Source organism: Bemisia tabaci, chromosome 10 (assembly GCF_918797505.1).
Source record: "Bemisia tabaci chromosome 10, PGI_BMITA_v3".
In the NCBI taxonomy this organism is placed as follows: Eukaryota; Metazoa; Arthropoda; class Insecta; order Hemiptera; family Aleyrodidae; genus Bemisia; species Bemisia tabaci.
In genome coordinates this window covers 19,194,760-19,212,820 of record NC_092802.1, presented here as the reverse complement: position 1 = coordinate 19,212,820, position 18,061 = coordinate 19,194,760, and the positions used below count along the sequence as shown (strand labels likewise).

Genomic DNA, 18,061 nt, shown 5'->3' with positions numbered 1-18,061 from the left:
TTTCATTGTGACACGGTTTAGGAATCAATAAAGCGGAAAGCTGCCATCACGACCACCACATTCGCGTTTATAGGCACTCTCTTTACGCGCACTTGCACTTCCACCGATACAAAATAACGCTGCCACCGAAACGCTAATTTCCTGCCTGCCACTCTCCCAGCTCCACCGACGGAAACCCTGACGATTTTAAAGTCGGCGGGTTGATTATTGCAACTCGTTCTTTCTGTCAAATGGCCTCAATCGATAAAGCACTTTTTGCATTATTGATTATGTTAATTTAGTTCCAGCTACCAGTTCCCGATGGGAGGTCCGCCTCGATGTTCCTCGCCATCAAGAATGTACTCTCCGAGAGCGAAAGGTGATTCTAGCACGTTGGCACGACTGTTTTTCTTCCATTTGAATTCATTGAAAATATCGATTGCAGGTGAGGCTAAGAATCGATTGTTTTAAGGTCTGGATATGGATACATGCTCAAATTTCAAGCAATTTCCGATCAAATGGTGACTGGTGCGCACCATCTACCATCAATTTTTTGGGGCCTGCAAAAATTTGATGGTAGATGATGGAACTGTGGGTCTCATCCGACATCTGATTTCCACACAACCGTGCTTATTCCATGCTTATTTCAATCAACACGCTGTGTTGATTAATTTTAGATAACAATTTAGATAACTCTCGACCGCCATTTTTGCCATCATTTTGATCGGAAATTTGAGCGTGTATCCAGGCCCTAACATACATTCGAATGGGGGGAAAACAATGTTGCCAACTTTCAAGAATCACCACTGCGGGAGAAAGTGGCGACTCTTCCACGTTGGAATCACCACTCTTCCTTTTCGAACTTTCCAAATACGCTCATAGTAATTTTTGAGCTATTTTCTAGGAAGAACAACTCGTCTTTTGGCTCAGGCTGAAATTTGCAACTCCAACACTCTATTCACTGCAACAATAACTCCGATATTTTCAGTGGCGTGGCGTACTTTGCTGCTGCCACAATGATCTGCGATTTGAACCTATGGAAAAGGAAATCGATAGACAGATCATTCGCAACTAACGCCTTAATAATCTATCTTTCACCATAGTTTCAAATAGACAAACATCGATAATAGATATTTACGTCTCGCCATTGGACGTTGTAAACAGTTTAAATTAGCCAATAACCGTCGTCGATCCGATCATCACTGACGCGCTGGACAATCTACTCTTACTAGTGGCGTGGCGTGCTTTGCGATGTATCGATCGATCTCTCATTCAAACCTATGTAAAAGGACCTATTAACACGGTGTTCGCGGTGAACACCTTAATAATCGATTCTTTACCATAGCTTCAAATGGGGAAATATCGATTATCGATCATTCACGCCTCGCCACTGACTCTCACCATGCTTAATGCCAGTCATAAAAATATTTTCGCGCGAGTGAGAACAAGTCTCACATCCGGACGCAAGGCTCGAGGTGAGGGCGCAAGTACATTTAAAGATGATCCCCAGAAATCAAGGAGTTATGCGGAGGTCGAGGCTCACCTCACAATGCAGTTACGTGCTTCCGTCTGGGGGCAGCGGCAAACGGGCGCATGCATGTTACGGAACAATAAATCAACCGGTGGTGAAAAGCAGCCGGCCGTAGGCGTTTAAAATTGTGACAGTTACACGCTCGCCTTTGACGCGGGCACATAATAAAAACAAACGGAGCGCTAAACATCCCTGCTGGGTTGCCGCCCTCTACAGCGGAACAGAGACGATATATGTAGCGCATTTAGCAAAAAGGAACCAGCGCAATTCAGGCACTAGATGCGAAAAGGGCACTTCTCGATTGCGCACTGAAAACAAATTCTCGGCGTTTTTATCAAGGTCCGTTGGTACCTTTACCATCTCACTTTTTTACCAATTATTGGTAATTTTACCAAGACAGACTGGTAAGCTTACCTAAAAACCGGTATTTTTACTCTTTTTTTCCACATAAGAATACCACTTTCATTGGTAATCGATTCCCGGTAACTTTGCCATTTTATCTCGGTAATTCTACCACTGTCAATAAAAAATATTGGAGTTATTACCAAGGTCCAGTAAAATTACCGAGAAAATTCAATAATTTTACCGAGATTTCTCGGTAAAATTACCAATTCCACAAATGGTAATTTTACCAAGAAAAAACTGGGATCAAATAGAACCCTGAATTCTTGGTACTTTTACCCTTTTCTTAGTAAATACACCGATATTTTTTTTCAGTGTATGGACCGCGATAAACAGAAAGGAACCAAGCCACATAAGATATTGCCAAATTTAATCGGCTAATTTAATTTTTACATGAAAACAGTTGTGCGGATTTTCGTGTAAATTTCAGTGAATTTTCTCCATGGTACGAAGCAAATTCCTTAACATTTTGAAAGGGATCCGCACAAACGTTTTCTCGTAAAAAATTAAATTGCCCTGTTAAAATTGGCAATAGCTGATGTGATTTGGTTCCTTTCTGTTAAACGCGCGGTCCATATATGGATCGCATTCAGCAAAAATGAACCAGCGCAATTGAGGCACTAGATGCGAAAAGGGCATTTCTCGATTGCGGTGTCTCAGACTCTCTGTTGCTAATTAATATATATATATATATATATATATATATATGAGTCGCTTTTATAGCGCTCTTTGGCGCTGTGCGACGCCTAATCGCCACAAAGCTCGGTCTTCCCACAGGTCATCAGGGAGTTGACAATCTCTTATCTCATTTAACACCCCCTGTCGCCAACCTCTCACTGGGCGTCCCCTACGTCTCCTCCCAGGAGGAACCCAATCAAGCATCTTTTTTGGCAGCCTCTCTTCCGTCATCCTATTGACATGACCATACCAAACAAGTTGTTTGGTCATGACGTCGAACACGATGTCATTTTCGACTTCCATTATCTGACGCACTCTATCATTACGGACCCGATCTCTCCTAGAAATTCCTGCTGACCTTCTCCAGAAATCCATCTCCGTTGCTCTTAGCATATCCTGTGTCCGTTTCTTCAGCTGCCAAACTTCACATCCGTATGTTAATATACTTTTGACTACAGCGTTGTATATCCTCCTCTTGTTATCTTTGGAAATCCGCTGATCCCAGAGGATTCCATTTAACATCGCTATAGCCTTCCTTGCTAAGGTGTTCCTTTCCCTGATAGCTTGATCCGTCCTTCCATCCTGGGTCAACCGCACTCCCAAGTACTTAAAGTGCTCGCAGCCTTTGATCTGCTGCCCATCCTCCAACTCAATGCTTTGCTGATCACCGCCAAAAGTCATCTTCTCAGATTTGGATATGCTGACTTCCAGACCCCACTTCCGATACTCTTCTACTAGCTTGCGCATCATGTATTCCGCGTCATCTTGATCTTGAGCAACCACCACCTGGTCATCAGCAAAGCACAGAGTAAACAGAGTTTCGAGATCACCCAAGGGGACACCCATACCAGAGCATTTCTTTTTCCATTCTTTTAGCACGCACTCGAGATAAATTTTAAATAATGTTGGCGACAAACAACATCCCTGTTTTAAACCCTTAGTCACATAAAATCCCGCTGACAACCCCCCATGGCACTTAACTTTGGTAAAACTCCCTTTATAAAATCGCTTAACAGCGTCAATCAACCCCCCGTTAAAATTCGATTTTTCCAAGGCCTCCCAAAGTTTCACCAACGGCACGCTGTCATACGCCTTCTGGAGATCCACAAAAATTAAATGCAGTTCCTGAGCTACGGCCATTTTCTTCTCAATGACCTGGACAATAACAAAGAGGTGATCTATCGTAGACCTGCCAGCTCTAAAACCAGCCTGCTCCTCTGCTTCGTGATCCTGCCATTCGTCCTCGATCTTCGCTTTCAGTATCTTCCCGTACACTTTGCTTATTGTCCCGGTCACTGAGAGCCCCCGGTAGTTGTTACAGTCGTCCTTCCTTCCCTTCTTTTTGTAGATGGCCTTGATCCAAGACTCCTTCCACTCCCTTGGTACCTCGTCACCCCTGATGCATTGTTGCATCAGTTTTCTGAGGCACTCAAAGAGCTTGGCAGTCCCGTACTTGACCAACTCGACAGGAATCCCACCAGGACCCGGTGCTTTGTCATTAATTAGCTCTTTAACCGCTTTAATTATGTCACAAGTGTGGATCTCCAAGTTGTTCATTCTTCCGTTGTCCGTGCTGTTGTCTCGAAACTCTGGGCGCCTTTCCGTCAAAAGATCTTTAAAATGATCCTCCAGTTTTTTAAGTGATATCGGAGAAACGATGTCGCGCTTCATGTCTCTACGTAAACCTTTAATTAACTTCCAGCTCTCAGCACTTTTTCTCCCCCCTAGGTAGGTGTTAATTCTAGAACAGTTGCTTTCCCAAGCTTCATTCTTCTTCCGTGTTATGAGGCTCCTAACTTTAGACTGAGCTTTCCTGTAAGCAACTTTATCTTCAGTCTTTTTAGACGACAGAAATATAAGGTGTTTTTGCCTCTTAAGATTTATCTCGTCTTCAATTTCTTCATCCCACCAGTAAGGATGCTGGTATTTATTACTGGTTTTGTGAACACCTAGGGCTTCTTTCGCTGCAGAGTGGATACAATCTTTGATGAACTGATACTGCTCTTCCGTGGTACCCGAGAGTCCATCCCCCAGCTTCTCATCTAAGCGTTTCCGATACAGAGCCTTGACACTAGGGTGCTCCAAACTTTCGATGTTATACCATACTTCATGATTTTGCGTTCCCTGACTCTGCTGTTGCTCAGGCATTGGCTCTTTATCTTTAATCCCTTTAACGGGAAACGCTATATCTGCTCGGAGGAAATGATGATCACTGCCGCAAGAGAGTCCCCTGCACACTCTAACTTGCTGCAATTTCAACTTAGTAGTGTGCTTTACAATTACATAATCGATGATGGATTTCAATCCTCGCGTTGGCTGGACCCAGGTATACTTATGGATGTCTTTGTGTTGAAAAAAGCCATTCAAAATTTTCATCTCAGTTTGAGAACAAATTGAGATGAGCCGATCACCGTTATCATTAACAGCATCCTCCCCAAACGGTCCAACAACTTTACAGTTTACTCGTCGTCCCGTTCTGCTGTTCAAATCACCCATAAGAATGGCTTCCCTGCCAGCACCAACGTTCAGTATTTCATCATTCAGATCTTCGAAGAATTGGTCCTTACATGCGACAGTGGCATCATCATTTACACCGTATACTCCGAGCAGCGTGATCTTATGTCCGTACAGGTTAAGGTTCATTTTGATAATGCGCTGGTTGACGGCCTCCCAAGTGCCCACGAACTTACGTAGGCTTCTCCGCAAAAGTATTGCTACTCCTTGCTGAGCACGCTGATCTTTGGCTACGCCGCTGTAGAATAGATCATAGTCACCGTAATTCTCTGACCCGTGCCCTTTTTTCTTGGTCTCAGTAAGAACAGCGACATCCACTCCAAGTTTCTGAATCTCCGATATCACTTCCGGTAACTTATTTGAAATGCCTTGGACATTCCACGTCCCAAATACCATTGTCCGTTTTCTCAATTTTTGTCGACGTGTCCGTTTAGTTCTAGTGGTACCGAGGCTTGTATTGTTAGGTCGTTTAACAGTAAAACTTTTTACAAGTACCGGGGAGTTAGCCCGATGACTCAACCCCCAACCTGGAGGACCAGGGTTTGATTTCGGAGTTGCCTCTCCTAGACAGGTTGCTTTCACTTCAGCTCAGAGCCCTGTCTGCCCTTCTAGCAGGTGGTTCATACGCCCAGAGGCCGGTGACCATCTCCACTGCCCCCTTTGAGGCAGGGGCTACCAGCTGGGGTCCGCAGGATTGCTAAACCTGTGACAACAGTCCCCCATACGGGCAAATTAATACAATGCTAATTAATACCATGGAGAAAAATTTAATGAACAATTTTTCCAGAATTCTTTCCATAAAAAATTGTAGAATCATAAGGAATATTCAGTAAAATTTTTAGTGAAATGGATGCATTCACTTTCCTTGCAATGCATTAAATATTAGAGGAGTCTCTGAAACACTTCAACCGAGAAGTGCCCTTTTTGCATCCTGCGCCTCAATTACGGTGTTATTGAAATTTTGCTTCTTCATTTTTATCTAAAAAATCTCCCAAAAGAGCGAATTGTTTTTGCATCCCACCAAAAAATTGTTAATTTTAAAGGGGCATAATTGAGTAAATTTTAATACTGTATGTATATTTAGTATTTTTAAAAGGAAAAAAAGAATTTTCTCGACTTTGAAAACACCGTAATCACGCTGGTTCCTTTTTGCTAAATGCGATCCATACTCGCAACCTTGAACTGGATCACATTTTGCGATAAGGAGCCACTATCTCTCGCCCATTTTAGAAACAACATACATGCAATTGGTTTCCCTGCGCAGATATGTGCTTTTATGGGAGAGCCAGAGATGGTGGTTCCTTATTGCAAAATGTAATCCAATTGATATACTCCTCGTACCGTAAAATAATCCAAAGGAGTCCCTTTTTGTTAGAATACTAGCAAAAACCCCCAAACATACCTCCTCTATAAAAAATTACCCCTGAAGCTCCGGTCTGCTAGGATGGGAAACTTGCATAAACTCTCTATTTTAATTGCATCAACTTTGTGTATCAACTTGCACCATAACTTTTAAGAGGGATCTTTCTTGGAAGAGTTTACAGGATAGCGAATAATATCGTGTAATTTCTTTGCATTAAACTGTAACTGTCTCCGTGTCTTGTGACTGTCTCTTATGAAACGCCTTCAATTCCTGGGATACTTCACGCTCATCCGTGAAGTTGATATAGTTGTATGCCGCGCCTCATGCTTTAAATTTACTTCTACTTGAGTGAAGCAAGACGAAATAATTGAAACTTAGGATTTACGTAGCAAAAAAAAATACGAAGGCTTTCTCTCAACACATTTAAAGCAGATTCGTTGAAAAACTGAAGAGCATGTTTAGGACTTTTTCGAAATTTTTATTGGTTTTTTTTTTTGTTTTCTGAAATCCAAGACTTTTCATTATCCAAGATCTTTTTTTTTATTAAGTGTGCATAACAAACCGTTACGTTTGTCTGTCAGATTTTCACTCTCGCCAGAGCGCGAAATTCGCGCCGAGCCTATTTCGCGCGGGATCCATGCACTCAGAGCAACAGGTGGTCAAAATCGCAACTGAGTAAGCGTGAATTTCGCGCCGGGATTTTTAACAGTGTACTGAAACATCTAGTTCAACTTTTTTGCGAATTTCATAAAGTTTGTCCAGATTTTCCCTAATGCTTCCGAGTATGTTCGGTGACTCAGCTTTGCTAAACATCCTGAATATATGCTCTTCATATTGATCCCGAAATAATCCTCCTACTGGGGATTCCTCTCCATACTTAAAGGACACCGATTTTCGCGTCCGACTTTCCTCCATGCGTGACAGGTTCGAAATCCATTTTCGTTCCGGTTCTCGTTTCCTTCCGCGGAGCTTTTCCGACTTCATGAGCAGCGGAAAATCCCTCCGGAGCCCCGTCGGGTGACAATCGGTGACAAAGGTTCTGGGACACGACCCGACCCCGACTTAAAGGCGGCGCCTGAAAGGGACATTATAGTCGGGCGATGGAGTCCCGAAAATTTGACGACGATCCTCTGGGACGCCTCAGATGCAGACCTGCCCTGTTGTCGGATTATTTGAGAAATATTAACTTGTTACGGCCACTGCGGCAAGGGACCACAATAACGGCAAAAAAACCAGCAGAATGAAAATTCCCGTTTTTTTGGTTACTTATTCGAGTTAATTTTTAAATTAAAGAAGAAAGTCTTGCCTTCTCATGCTAGTTGTTTTTTGTTTCAGTGGATGTACATCTCGGACATCGAGTTCATCCTCAGCACTAAATCACAAAAGTACGCAGTAAAACACCGGTAGTAGATGAAATATCACAATGCATTACAATTTAAACAGGTACAATTAAACAATCGCACAAGTGAAAAGGTTAAAAGCAAAAAAGTGCATGGTTATAAATAGAAAAAAGCTAATCAATTTATTATCAGTTATTATCAAAGCATCAACAAGATCTGATCAGCTGAACAGATTATAAAAACTCAACCAGTAGATGGCAGCACCAATAACTACGCACTTCTTTGCCTTTAACCTTTTCACTCTTGTTCGATCGTTCTTGTTTTGATTGTAATGCATTATGATATTTCATCTACTACCGGTGAAAATGAAATCTTCATTCCCGTTTGTGCCACTGTGAAGGCCTAAAATACGGGAACCAACCAGGAAGTGATTCGCATTGTCTTCACTCTCAGTATAGAGGGACTCTAGCTCGAACCACCTCTCGAGATGGGTTGAAAAATTGATGGATGCAAAACGCACGTCAGAATTCATCTGGCAGCTAAGTTCAGTTCTTGACTGCATCTGAGCGTTTTTCTCCTTTGGTTTGCAACCCAGTCGATCCGGTTGAAAAAGTCGACCGAATCCACTCGCGAAAATTCGCCCATTTTCTCGTGTTTCGATTCGTTCCACCGGCGAAATCTGGGAACGCTGGAGGGTGAAATGCGGCAGACGAAAGAAGAGCTCCTTGGAAGACTTCAGATTGGCCGGGAGCGGAGGAGGCATTGTGATAGGTGCGTGGATGGCGCGAAGGAGGGAGGTGGGGTGGCTCTTCACCCGCTCGACTAAATGGTGATTATGTTTCTGTGTCAAAATCCCAATGATTGATGGACTTAGAGAAGGGATCTTGGAATTCGGCCGCGCTTAGCGTCTCCCGGCCAAAAACCGTGCTGCTGTAGTACCGAACTAGTGGAGAAGAACGCCTTATGAGACTCTGGACGTTGCCAATTTTCTCTAGTAATACATTTTCAACGGGTTAGTTAAACCGTTGTAGAGTTCCTTAATAATATTGAGAGTAAAGACAATGCGAATCCGTTTCTGATTGAGTCCTTTTTTTAGGCCTTCGCAGTGTCACAAACAGAAATAATAATACAGTGTCACAACCTGACGAGTCTGAAAATTTTAAGGAAACAGATAGATAATATTCCTTAAAAATTCGTATTTCACCAGGGAAAATTTGGCAATATTCTGATGTTCACACGACATTTTTCGTTGCACAAAGTATTTGTGTTTATGTGTTAATTTTAGTTTATATACGAAGTGAAAAACCGACTAACACAAATTTTGTGTCGATTTTGGTACAGTTTGCGGTGAATTAAGCGCAAATAACAATGGAGAGACTGAGAAAATGCATTCTTCCCATCGCAACGTTGGTATTCACCATTTATTTTTATTAAATTTCTTCAAGAAAACTAGCTGGAATTTTCTCTTGAAATTTTCAACCAAAGGCTACGATTCGTTTGTGTTTCACTTCCCGTATTAACCAAACTTCTGTGTGGACATTTCTCTTCGTGCGCGAATGCAGTGTGGGCCGTAAAAAACAGGTTTTTTCACAAGATCCGATGGATTTGGTTGAAAAATCACGGTTGTCATTTAAGTAAAATGTCAACCGTCAATCGATGAAACGGAGGGAAAAATCATCAATCTTATGGAATTATTTTACAAAACAAAATTAATCCACTTGCCAAGTCCTTACCTTTGAAGAGAGCTACTGGAATGGGAAGACGGGTAAGAAGCAAATGGTCCAACGTGTGGAATTGTTTTTGAACTTGGTGAACGCTGGTTCGAATTCAACGACTCATCCTGAAACAAAAAACATACGAAAATGATAAAAAACTACGAAAAAAGGAAAATATTAATCATCGCTGACATACATGTAAAAGGATTGTTTATACAGTTACTTATAACAGGAACTTCTTGCGAAAATTTTAGAGGCACCGTATGAAGAAAAGGAGGGGGGAGATTTAAGCGGGAAGAGACTAATGGGTCAGTTGCGCTGCGGACACAGAATCGTGTTTTGTACCATATTTTTTCGATAAAAGTCAAATTTACTGGGAAAATGGTGAATATTTATTTTTCAAAATTTTCAGACAATTCTGTTCGCGATTTATTCTAAGGTGTCTGAAAATGTCAAGGTAAATTATGAAAAACTTTTCTTGCAAATAAATATTTTATTCGAGAAATTTGGCAACTTTTGAATGTTCATACGGCGTTCTTACTTAGCACAGTAGAACTGCGCCGGATGCACGGCTTTTGGCGCAATGCGAGAAGTATTCATGCAGTCTTGTAGGGGCTAATATACGGGCTGTATACGGGTCACGCTGATCGCAGTGTTTGGCGCAATGCGCGAAGTATTCCCACAGTCTTGCAGGCGCTAATATGCGTTCAACCCCGGCCGCTTTGTATTTGGCGTGATTATTCGAACTCGCGTTAGAATAATCGCGGCATCGAATAATGGGGCTTAAAAAGCCCATGTCATAGTTCGACGCCGCATGAGCATTCCAACGTTGCCTCAGCGTTTCTCGCGATAAAATATTTTTTCCGAGACAAGTTAGAAAAGTTCTCTATGTTCGCGTATTCGGACTGAATGGATCATTAAACAAAGTGCGATCTTAAGCATTTTGAAACATGAGTATTCACCAGAATTGTTTTTCCGTATCATAACTCGGTTAGTATTGAACGTAGAAAGTTGCCGTTTGGACAAATCTTATTACTTTTAGCTGATCTGCAAGGATCAAGAACACAACCAAAGAACATGATTCTGTGACCAGCGCAACTGACCCATTATACTGAAAAGCTATTTTAATAGCTGACCAATGCGACATACGTTGATTTTGTCGGGCAAATGAATAAGTTATGTCACACGATCAAACCATGATATCAATATAACAAGATCAAATGGAGTGATTAGTCCAAGTCGGCAAATAAGCCAATCACAACACCTGACCTAAATACATTGATAAGGCGGTTTGATCGTATGACATTAGCTATGAGAAAATGTTGTTCCTATCAAAAACGGGAAGTTACCCTGCTGATCTTTGCATAAAGAGAGCCTTTCCTTAGAACATTGTCAACGCATTTTTCACGAGATAAGGGCCGGAAAAGGAACGAAAATCCCTTTTCAGTAGTTTCTGACAATCAGCCTGAGGGCACTTTCTCGACACCATATCATTAACTTCGGAGAGGTCGTTGGCACCCGCACAACTCAAGTGCTGGTACGTTCACAGAGAGCGTCAGCTGATGGGGGATGGTGAGAGATCGTGCAGTAATATGTCACCAAGGCTTCAAGGACAGCAAGTTCATAGCTGAGAACGGCGTCAGTTGGTCATAAGGCTAATTTTGAAGTCATTAGCCAGAGCGGAATCAATCTTCAAAGGGAGTTTTGTAAAGAATAAATGTAAAAAAATGCTGAAGTCCTGAAGCAGTGGTTCCTAAAGGATTTTTCTTACGAATTCAGGACATGGTTTGATACCGTTTTGTTGTGAAATCATAAATCGGTCGTGCGTTTGTGTTTCTTTCCCCGAATCAAGGTGGCTCTTCAGCTAATTTTACAGCAATGGGCCTCGACCTATGTCAAACTTCAGCCAAAAGAAAAAGAAGAGATGTATCTAACAGAACTTACGGCTCAACAGTCATGATTAGGGTATCGAAAAAGTCTAAAATGCACTTCTAACAACACAATCTGCGTAAGAAAAATGCCTTCTTCGAAGCTTCCCGCTTTAAAAACGATACTACGGCATATGGACTACATTTTGCAATTTAGAACTATAAATTCTAGCCCGGTTTGAAAACAACGTATGTGTCATTAGTTTCCCTATGCACATACGTGTCTTTTCAGAGGAGCCAGAATTTATAGTTCCAAATTGTAAAATGCAGTCCATATGTGAACATTTTGTAAGAGGAGTCGTTCGTCGTTCCATCCATTCCATGCGCACTAGGATGCTATACAATATTCAACATGGCTGACGTTTCCTGACGAATCGTAGGAAACACCGAGTTATGTGATTGCCAACTTACACCGTCGACATGTCCTACAACCCAGAAGTTACAGATTAATCGATCTGCTGGGGAATCATTACAATTTTTGCTCTCAGTTTAGATCACAGGTTGAGAACCGCTGCCGCGAAGCACTTCTTTTGACGATGCGTTGTTTCTTTGAAAGTTCCCTCGTGACTCTTATCTCCTCACGCCCCTCCCTTTTTCGCGGTAACCCCCAGGGCCGAACTTCCAGGTGTCTTGCCAATTAGCCACCTTATTATACATCGGGGTCTCTCTTCAACGTTACTTTGTCGTCTTTTCCCGCTAACGAGCTGTAAAATTCTAGGGGATGTTTGATGCTCTTCCGGGCGTGTCATCTTGTAGGGGTGGTTCCTACTGTAATGAGTCGGGCAGAGCAGCGAGGGTGACTCGTCCGTGGAGGGGTGCTGCTAACATCCCCCATACTTGACGAGTTCTGCCTCCTTACCATCCTCAGCCACTCCTTACGGAATTTCCTGCATCGGAATAATTAAAAAGAAGAAACTTGGAGATGGTTCGTTTCTGACGGTGGAACCGTGTTCATAGTCGTTCCGTGAGTTGATTTGATGGACGCCATATTTTTAGTCAGAACGACATGCGATATATCGCATCGATTAGTTCTATGTTTTCAGCTACACTGGAAAAAAAAACACATTGGATCTAGAGTCCAGACTCTTAAAAACATCGACAAGAAAAAATACTATTGATTCAATCAGATTTAAGCTTAAATCAAGAACCAAACCGTTGTACTTTTGATTTAAGCTTAAATCTGCTTGAATCAAGAGTCCTTTTTCTTGTCAATGTTTTCAAGAGTCTGGACTCTAGATCCAATGTGTTTTTTTTTTCCAGTGTACTTGCCATTTCCATCCAATTTTGAGATCGCATTTCTGTTGTCACGAAACTGAAAAATTCAATTGCCAAATTTGACAAACAAATTCAACGTACGGCTGGCTTTTTCCAAGAGACGAGACAGCGCATTCGATACTGATTTCGAAACTGCACTCAAATGCGATATTTTTCCTCCAAAAAAACCTTGCCTTTCTTCCGTTGAATTTCTCTGTCAATGGTAGGTGAATTCTTTAGTTTCAAGACATTAGAAATGCGTTCTCATATAATTCGATAAAAAGGACAATGGCGTGGCGTGCTTTGCGATAAATCGATTCACTCGCCATTTAAACTTATGAAACCTATCAAACCTATGAAAAGGAATCAATGAAAAGAGTGTTCGCAAAAAACACCTTAATCATCGATTCTTTCCCATAGCTTCTAATAGGGAAATATCGAAAATCGATCATTCACACCTCGCCACTGAAAAATGCTACGTAGCTGAAATCTGAAACTAATCGATGCGATAAATCTCATGTCGTTTTCACACAAAATATGGCGTCCATTGACTTACCTTAAACAGCTGGCCCTTCCACTGCAAAACTTTGTGCGGTTAACATTGTGATCATGTTATTTTTTAGAATTACTCGTATCATAAAAAGCGCAATTTTTACGAAACTTGCGTATACAATTCAACATAGTATTCTCGTTTCCTTCATTTCTTTGGAGAAATATATTTAGAAGAAAATAATTATGGAAATTTGGGTAGTCTTCACTAACGACTATTCAGTAACGACTATTCGTTACTTAATTAGCTCATTTTTCTTAGGAAGGCCCGATTTAGTTTACGTTGTAATTAAGGGAGGTCTAAGGACTCATTCATCTTAGCCTTACGAAAACCATTATTTTTACGGTATACGTGTTAAATATAACAGTTTCACTTCAGAAGTACACCCTGGAGAGGAATTGCAATGATTATTTTACCATTGCAAAAAGTACATAATAAAGAAGAGCATATATTGCAGGTTTCATAAATTTGAAGGTTAGTACTTAATGAACAATGTACTCAGTATGGTTAAATCACCGTTTATATCAACCATACCTACCTTCCTTAAAGTTTGTCATCATTTCAAAACAATTTCTCTCGTGCTTTGCATTTTTGTGGTAACGGAGCACTGAAATCCTTTGTGAGGATCTATTACCAAAGGTTAAGTCGAATTTCACTCAAGATTCGAATGGACATTGTCCCGTAGTACATCGTCAAAAAAAGTAGTAGGAAAACAGGATAGCGTTTGGAAGTAGCCCACTTTTTATTTTTTACTCCGGGTGTAATTTTCACTGATAAGAATGACGGAATTTCGGGACAGAGCCCTTTCGTGGAAGCCTATTGTTACCATTCGCGGAATTCTGGTTCAATGAACGGAAAAACCCAACGTTCTTTAAAGGCAATCGGAGCAGAGTAAGACCAGTGGCGTGCCGTGCTTTGCGATATACCGATTGTTATGTCATTTAAACCTATGGCAAAGAATCGATTATTAAGGTGTTCGCTGCGAACACCCTGTTTATCGATCCTTTTCCGTAGGTTTAAATGGCAGATCAATAGATATATCGCAAAGCACGCCACGCCACTGATCGTAGCAGAGTAAGACAACTCAGGAGTCACGAAAAGAAGGTTGTTATTCGGCCTTTTCAAGGCAAGACTCGAGGAAATTCCTAGAAGCGCGTCAAAGCTCCTCGACTTTTTTCTCCTAAATCCAACCCACTTATAGTTTCAGAAATAAGCCGTAATCAATAGGAGAGCGATAAAAGGGCGAATCAATTCTTGGAAACGGATAAAAGGGATAAGTTGATTTCCACGACAGAATTCGACCCCTTTACAGGGTGTCCGAACAGTGTTCATTAATGATTGAAGATAGGTAATTGTTTCCTGGCTCGTTTTGCAGAGCGTATTTGCCTGCTTGTACGTGCGATTTTCTACAGTTGATAAGGCTACCGGATCGCTAACTAAATTCGCTTGTGAGATTAATCCGTTTGGTCCTTTGAATTGCTGACCTCATTTCACGAAGGGGAGTTTGTGTACCTCTCTCTATACCAATCTTGTGATTACTTCCACTTCGTGTCATTCTATAGTCTCTCGTCTGTTCTGTATTTTGCCTCAATTTTTCTTTCTTTTATTCTGAATATTTTGGCAGAGAAGTTCACGATGTGCGTGATATTGCATGCTTGTAAAAAAAGAAAAAAAAAACGTTGCACAACGAGCTAAATGAAGAGGTCGGACACCAAACTGTCGGCTAAAATTTCAAAGTTTGATGTGTATTTCGTCACAAATTTAATTTCAAGGGACGTTACTGATACGAAATTTCATGAAAAAACCAATGAAGCCTCTCCTCAACTATCTTGCTTCATATGATGATAATATAAGCTTCCAAAGTTGCCAGATTTCGTCGATTCCCTCACGAAAGAACGTAACTGCATTTCAATGTTGCCAGAATTTCCCTCAAAATTGCAATTTTAAGTGTAGAATATTAGGGATCTCACACTAAAAATTTCACTGATTTCTCATCTGAGCTCATGCAAAAATCTGACAAATTTTGAACGAAAATCACACAGGTACTTTTTTGTGAAAAATTCGATTGTTTGAGTCAATTCTGCAACTTTGGAATGGAGTTACGTTCCCTCGTTCGGGCAACGACGATTCAGTCCGACTTATCTTTTTGACTCCATCCACGGTGCGACCGTTGCCCTCGGTACGCGCAGTTTCGTCGAAAAGGTCCTAAAATGCGCCCGAATCTCGGAATAAAAATCAAAAAGTAGCTTTAATCTCCTGGCAAGCTCAATCCACTCCAACCCGCACAAATCACGTGTAGCATACTGCCGTGCTAAGGAAAAACGCCGCATGAACATTCAAAAGTTGCCAAATTTCCTCGGATAAAACACGTATTTTTAAGGAGAGTTGGTCATATTTTTCCTTTAAATTTCCAAATAATTTAGATAAAATTGCGTTCAAAATTGTTCCAAAATTTGGATGAAAAATACTTACATATTTTCTTGAAAATTCGTTTTTTATGTAAAGAAATTTGGCAACGCCTGAAGGTTTATACGGCGTTTTTCCCTAGCACAGCAGCGTAAAAGTGAAGCGGCCAACGACATTAGTCTCACACCGCGCCGTTTCGAGGAAAAGGGAAAAGGGAAGAAAACTGAATCTGAGGACCTTTCGGGACGGAAAAACAGGCGACTTAATCATCACTATGAGCGAAGTGTGTCGGGTGCACAAAAAAGCCTCCAAAACGGACCCCACGAGTAAAAACAACGAACCTGCTCGGTGAACCCCGCAATAGTTACGCGGTTTTGAAGAGCGAGGATCTACCTCGCCCAAATATTCAATTCGGAAACGCATTAACCGCATTCCTGAAAACGAGAGCACATTTGGGGTCCGTGAAATGCCACGCCGCCGCGGCTCTGAGACAACACTTTATTCTTCCCGTGTTTCTTTCTTGCAGCGTGGGCGGGAGGGGGGAGGAGGGGGTCCCTGAATCACTCTTTTTGCCGCGGTAAAAAAAGGCGGAGGTAGCTTATAAAAAATGCAATAAAAGCGCTTTCTCAAGCAGTGTTGCCGGAGTTCCCTTGCTCGGCACCGGAGACGATATCTGCCGTGCTAAGCAAGAACGCCGTAAATCCATCAAGATTTTCCCTCGTTTTTTGGAGCTTAACAATACATAAAATAAAAACTGTTTTACTCATGCATTTCAAATTTTCAGGTCAAGTACTGGGTAGCATTTGCGAAAGAATTCTGTAAGAACATTGTCCCAAGGTACACAAGTTTATTTACTACGAAAAACACTTAAAAACGCCGGTGAGAATCTCCAAATTCCAATATCAGACGAAACAGACGGAGACTGCTAATAAGTGGGTGTCGTCCGCAAAAATGGGTAAATTTATGCAAATGCTAAGTAAAATGCTTGCTTGCCGTAAAAATTGTGATAATAAATCATTCTGGACAATTTTGGTTCATAGATTGGCTGCCCTTTAGGGCCCTAAGAGCTCCATGACCTAACCTCCAAAATTATCTACATGTCCGTACTCTCCCCATATGGGCACTCAATAGGCAAAAATACAGTCAGGAGGTCAACGAAACTTTTCGTCAGACGATGGTGATGAGCTACTCGTTGAAAAAAAATCGAATGAAATTCGCCAAAAGATGATTGACGAACGTGGGAGGGGGGGATGCGGGGGTGCGAGGGTACTCATGGGTGTCTTCAAGGGAGAATGTGTTAGACAGCCACTCATTATGCCGTACGTAATACTTAACGGCCCGCTGAATATTCCGGATCCCACCTAATTTTTGGGTCGCTGTCTCGACTTTACTTTTATGGTAAAACATAGTTCTGGTCCGCTTTGGTACCGATTACAATTCTGCATTTTCACCAACACCGAAATAATTAGTGTCGCAAAAGAAAGATCAAAATTACGGCTGGAAGAGTACATAAGTGGGACCTGGGATCCACTATGAGTACTAAAGGAGCAAAGATTCTATCTTGGAGCTTTTAGAGCCTTAGATTATTCTCTAGATTCATGAATTATCGTTGTAATGAGAAAAGTGATTATGTTACTGCGAGGTAATGACATAATGAATCATGAGGTTCTTAAAGGAGCACAAGTCTAATCATATCGAAGATGAAGAAATGACGTCACAGCCATCGGTGCATGTTTCTTTAAGACAGAAATGTCAAATGAAAGAACAGATTGAAAAATCTTAATATTTAATTTGAAAAATAGAATGAAATTGTGAATCAACCACTGTACTAATTGCGAGGGGCGTTGGTTCATTTGAAAGGTGTTGTTCTCAATGCTTCGGGAAAACTATAAATTATTTTCTGGGGTTCGTCCCCGATTTTTAAATCCCTAAAAACTCATAAATTGGATGAGGGGAAGTGGGTTTTTTTTTTTTTTTTTTGTTTTTCGGAAAAGTTTTGTTGCTACGCATCTTACTTTACCGTTTGCTGCCTTTTTATCAGCTGTTTTCATTCAACAATCATCATTAAGTGAGGTTACTTCCAACACTCAACTGCCATCAACTTACATTTTTCTTTTCCCGCGTTTTTTTTTTTTTTTTTTTTTTTTTTTTTTTTTTTTTTACGGTTTTTCATGATTGGTTCCATCTTTTTCCTATTGCCAATTTTTCCTCCTTAAGTCAATAACCTCCACGTTTTTTTTCTCATTTCCGATCAGAACTTTTCACGCTGTTTCTTTTCAATGTGTATAAATATGTTTATTATTAATTTCCATTTTCATTTCATCCTTTTTCTTCTGATTTATTTTTTTTAATTTAAAAATTGAACTTTTCAGTTAAGATTTTGTTAAAATAATAATAATTT

At 41.1% G+C, this 18,061-nt stretch overlaps 1 protein-coding gene across 2 annotated transcripts in view; it reads right to left on the bottom strand.

The window, feature by feature from the left end:
• LOC109033369 (uncharacterized) overlaps positions 1 to 18,061 on the bottom strand; it is a 358,654-nt gene that overhangs the window by 271,031 nt on the left and 69,562 nt on the right. For both annotated transcript variants that reach the window (XM_072305106.1, XM_072305107.1), the window contains exon 5: positions 9,541 to 9,647. In XM_072305106.1, coding sequence (XP_072161207.1) covers positions 9,541 to 9,647 — 107 coding nt within the window. The remainder of the gene's footprint in view (positions 1 to 9,540; positions 9,648 to 18,061) is intronic.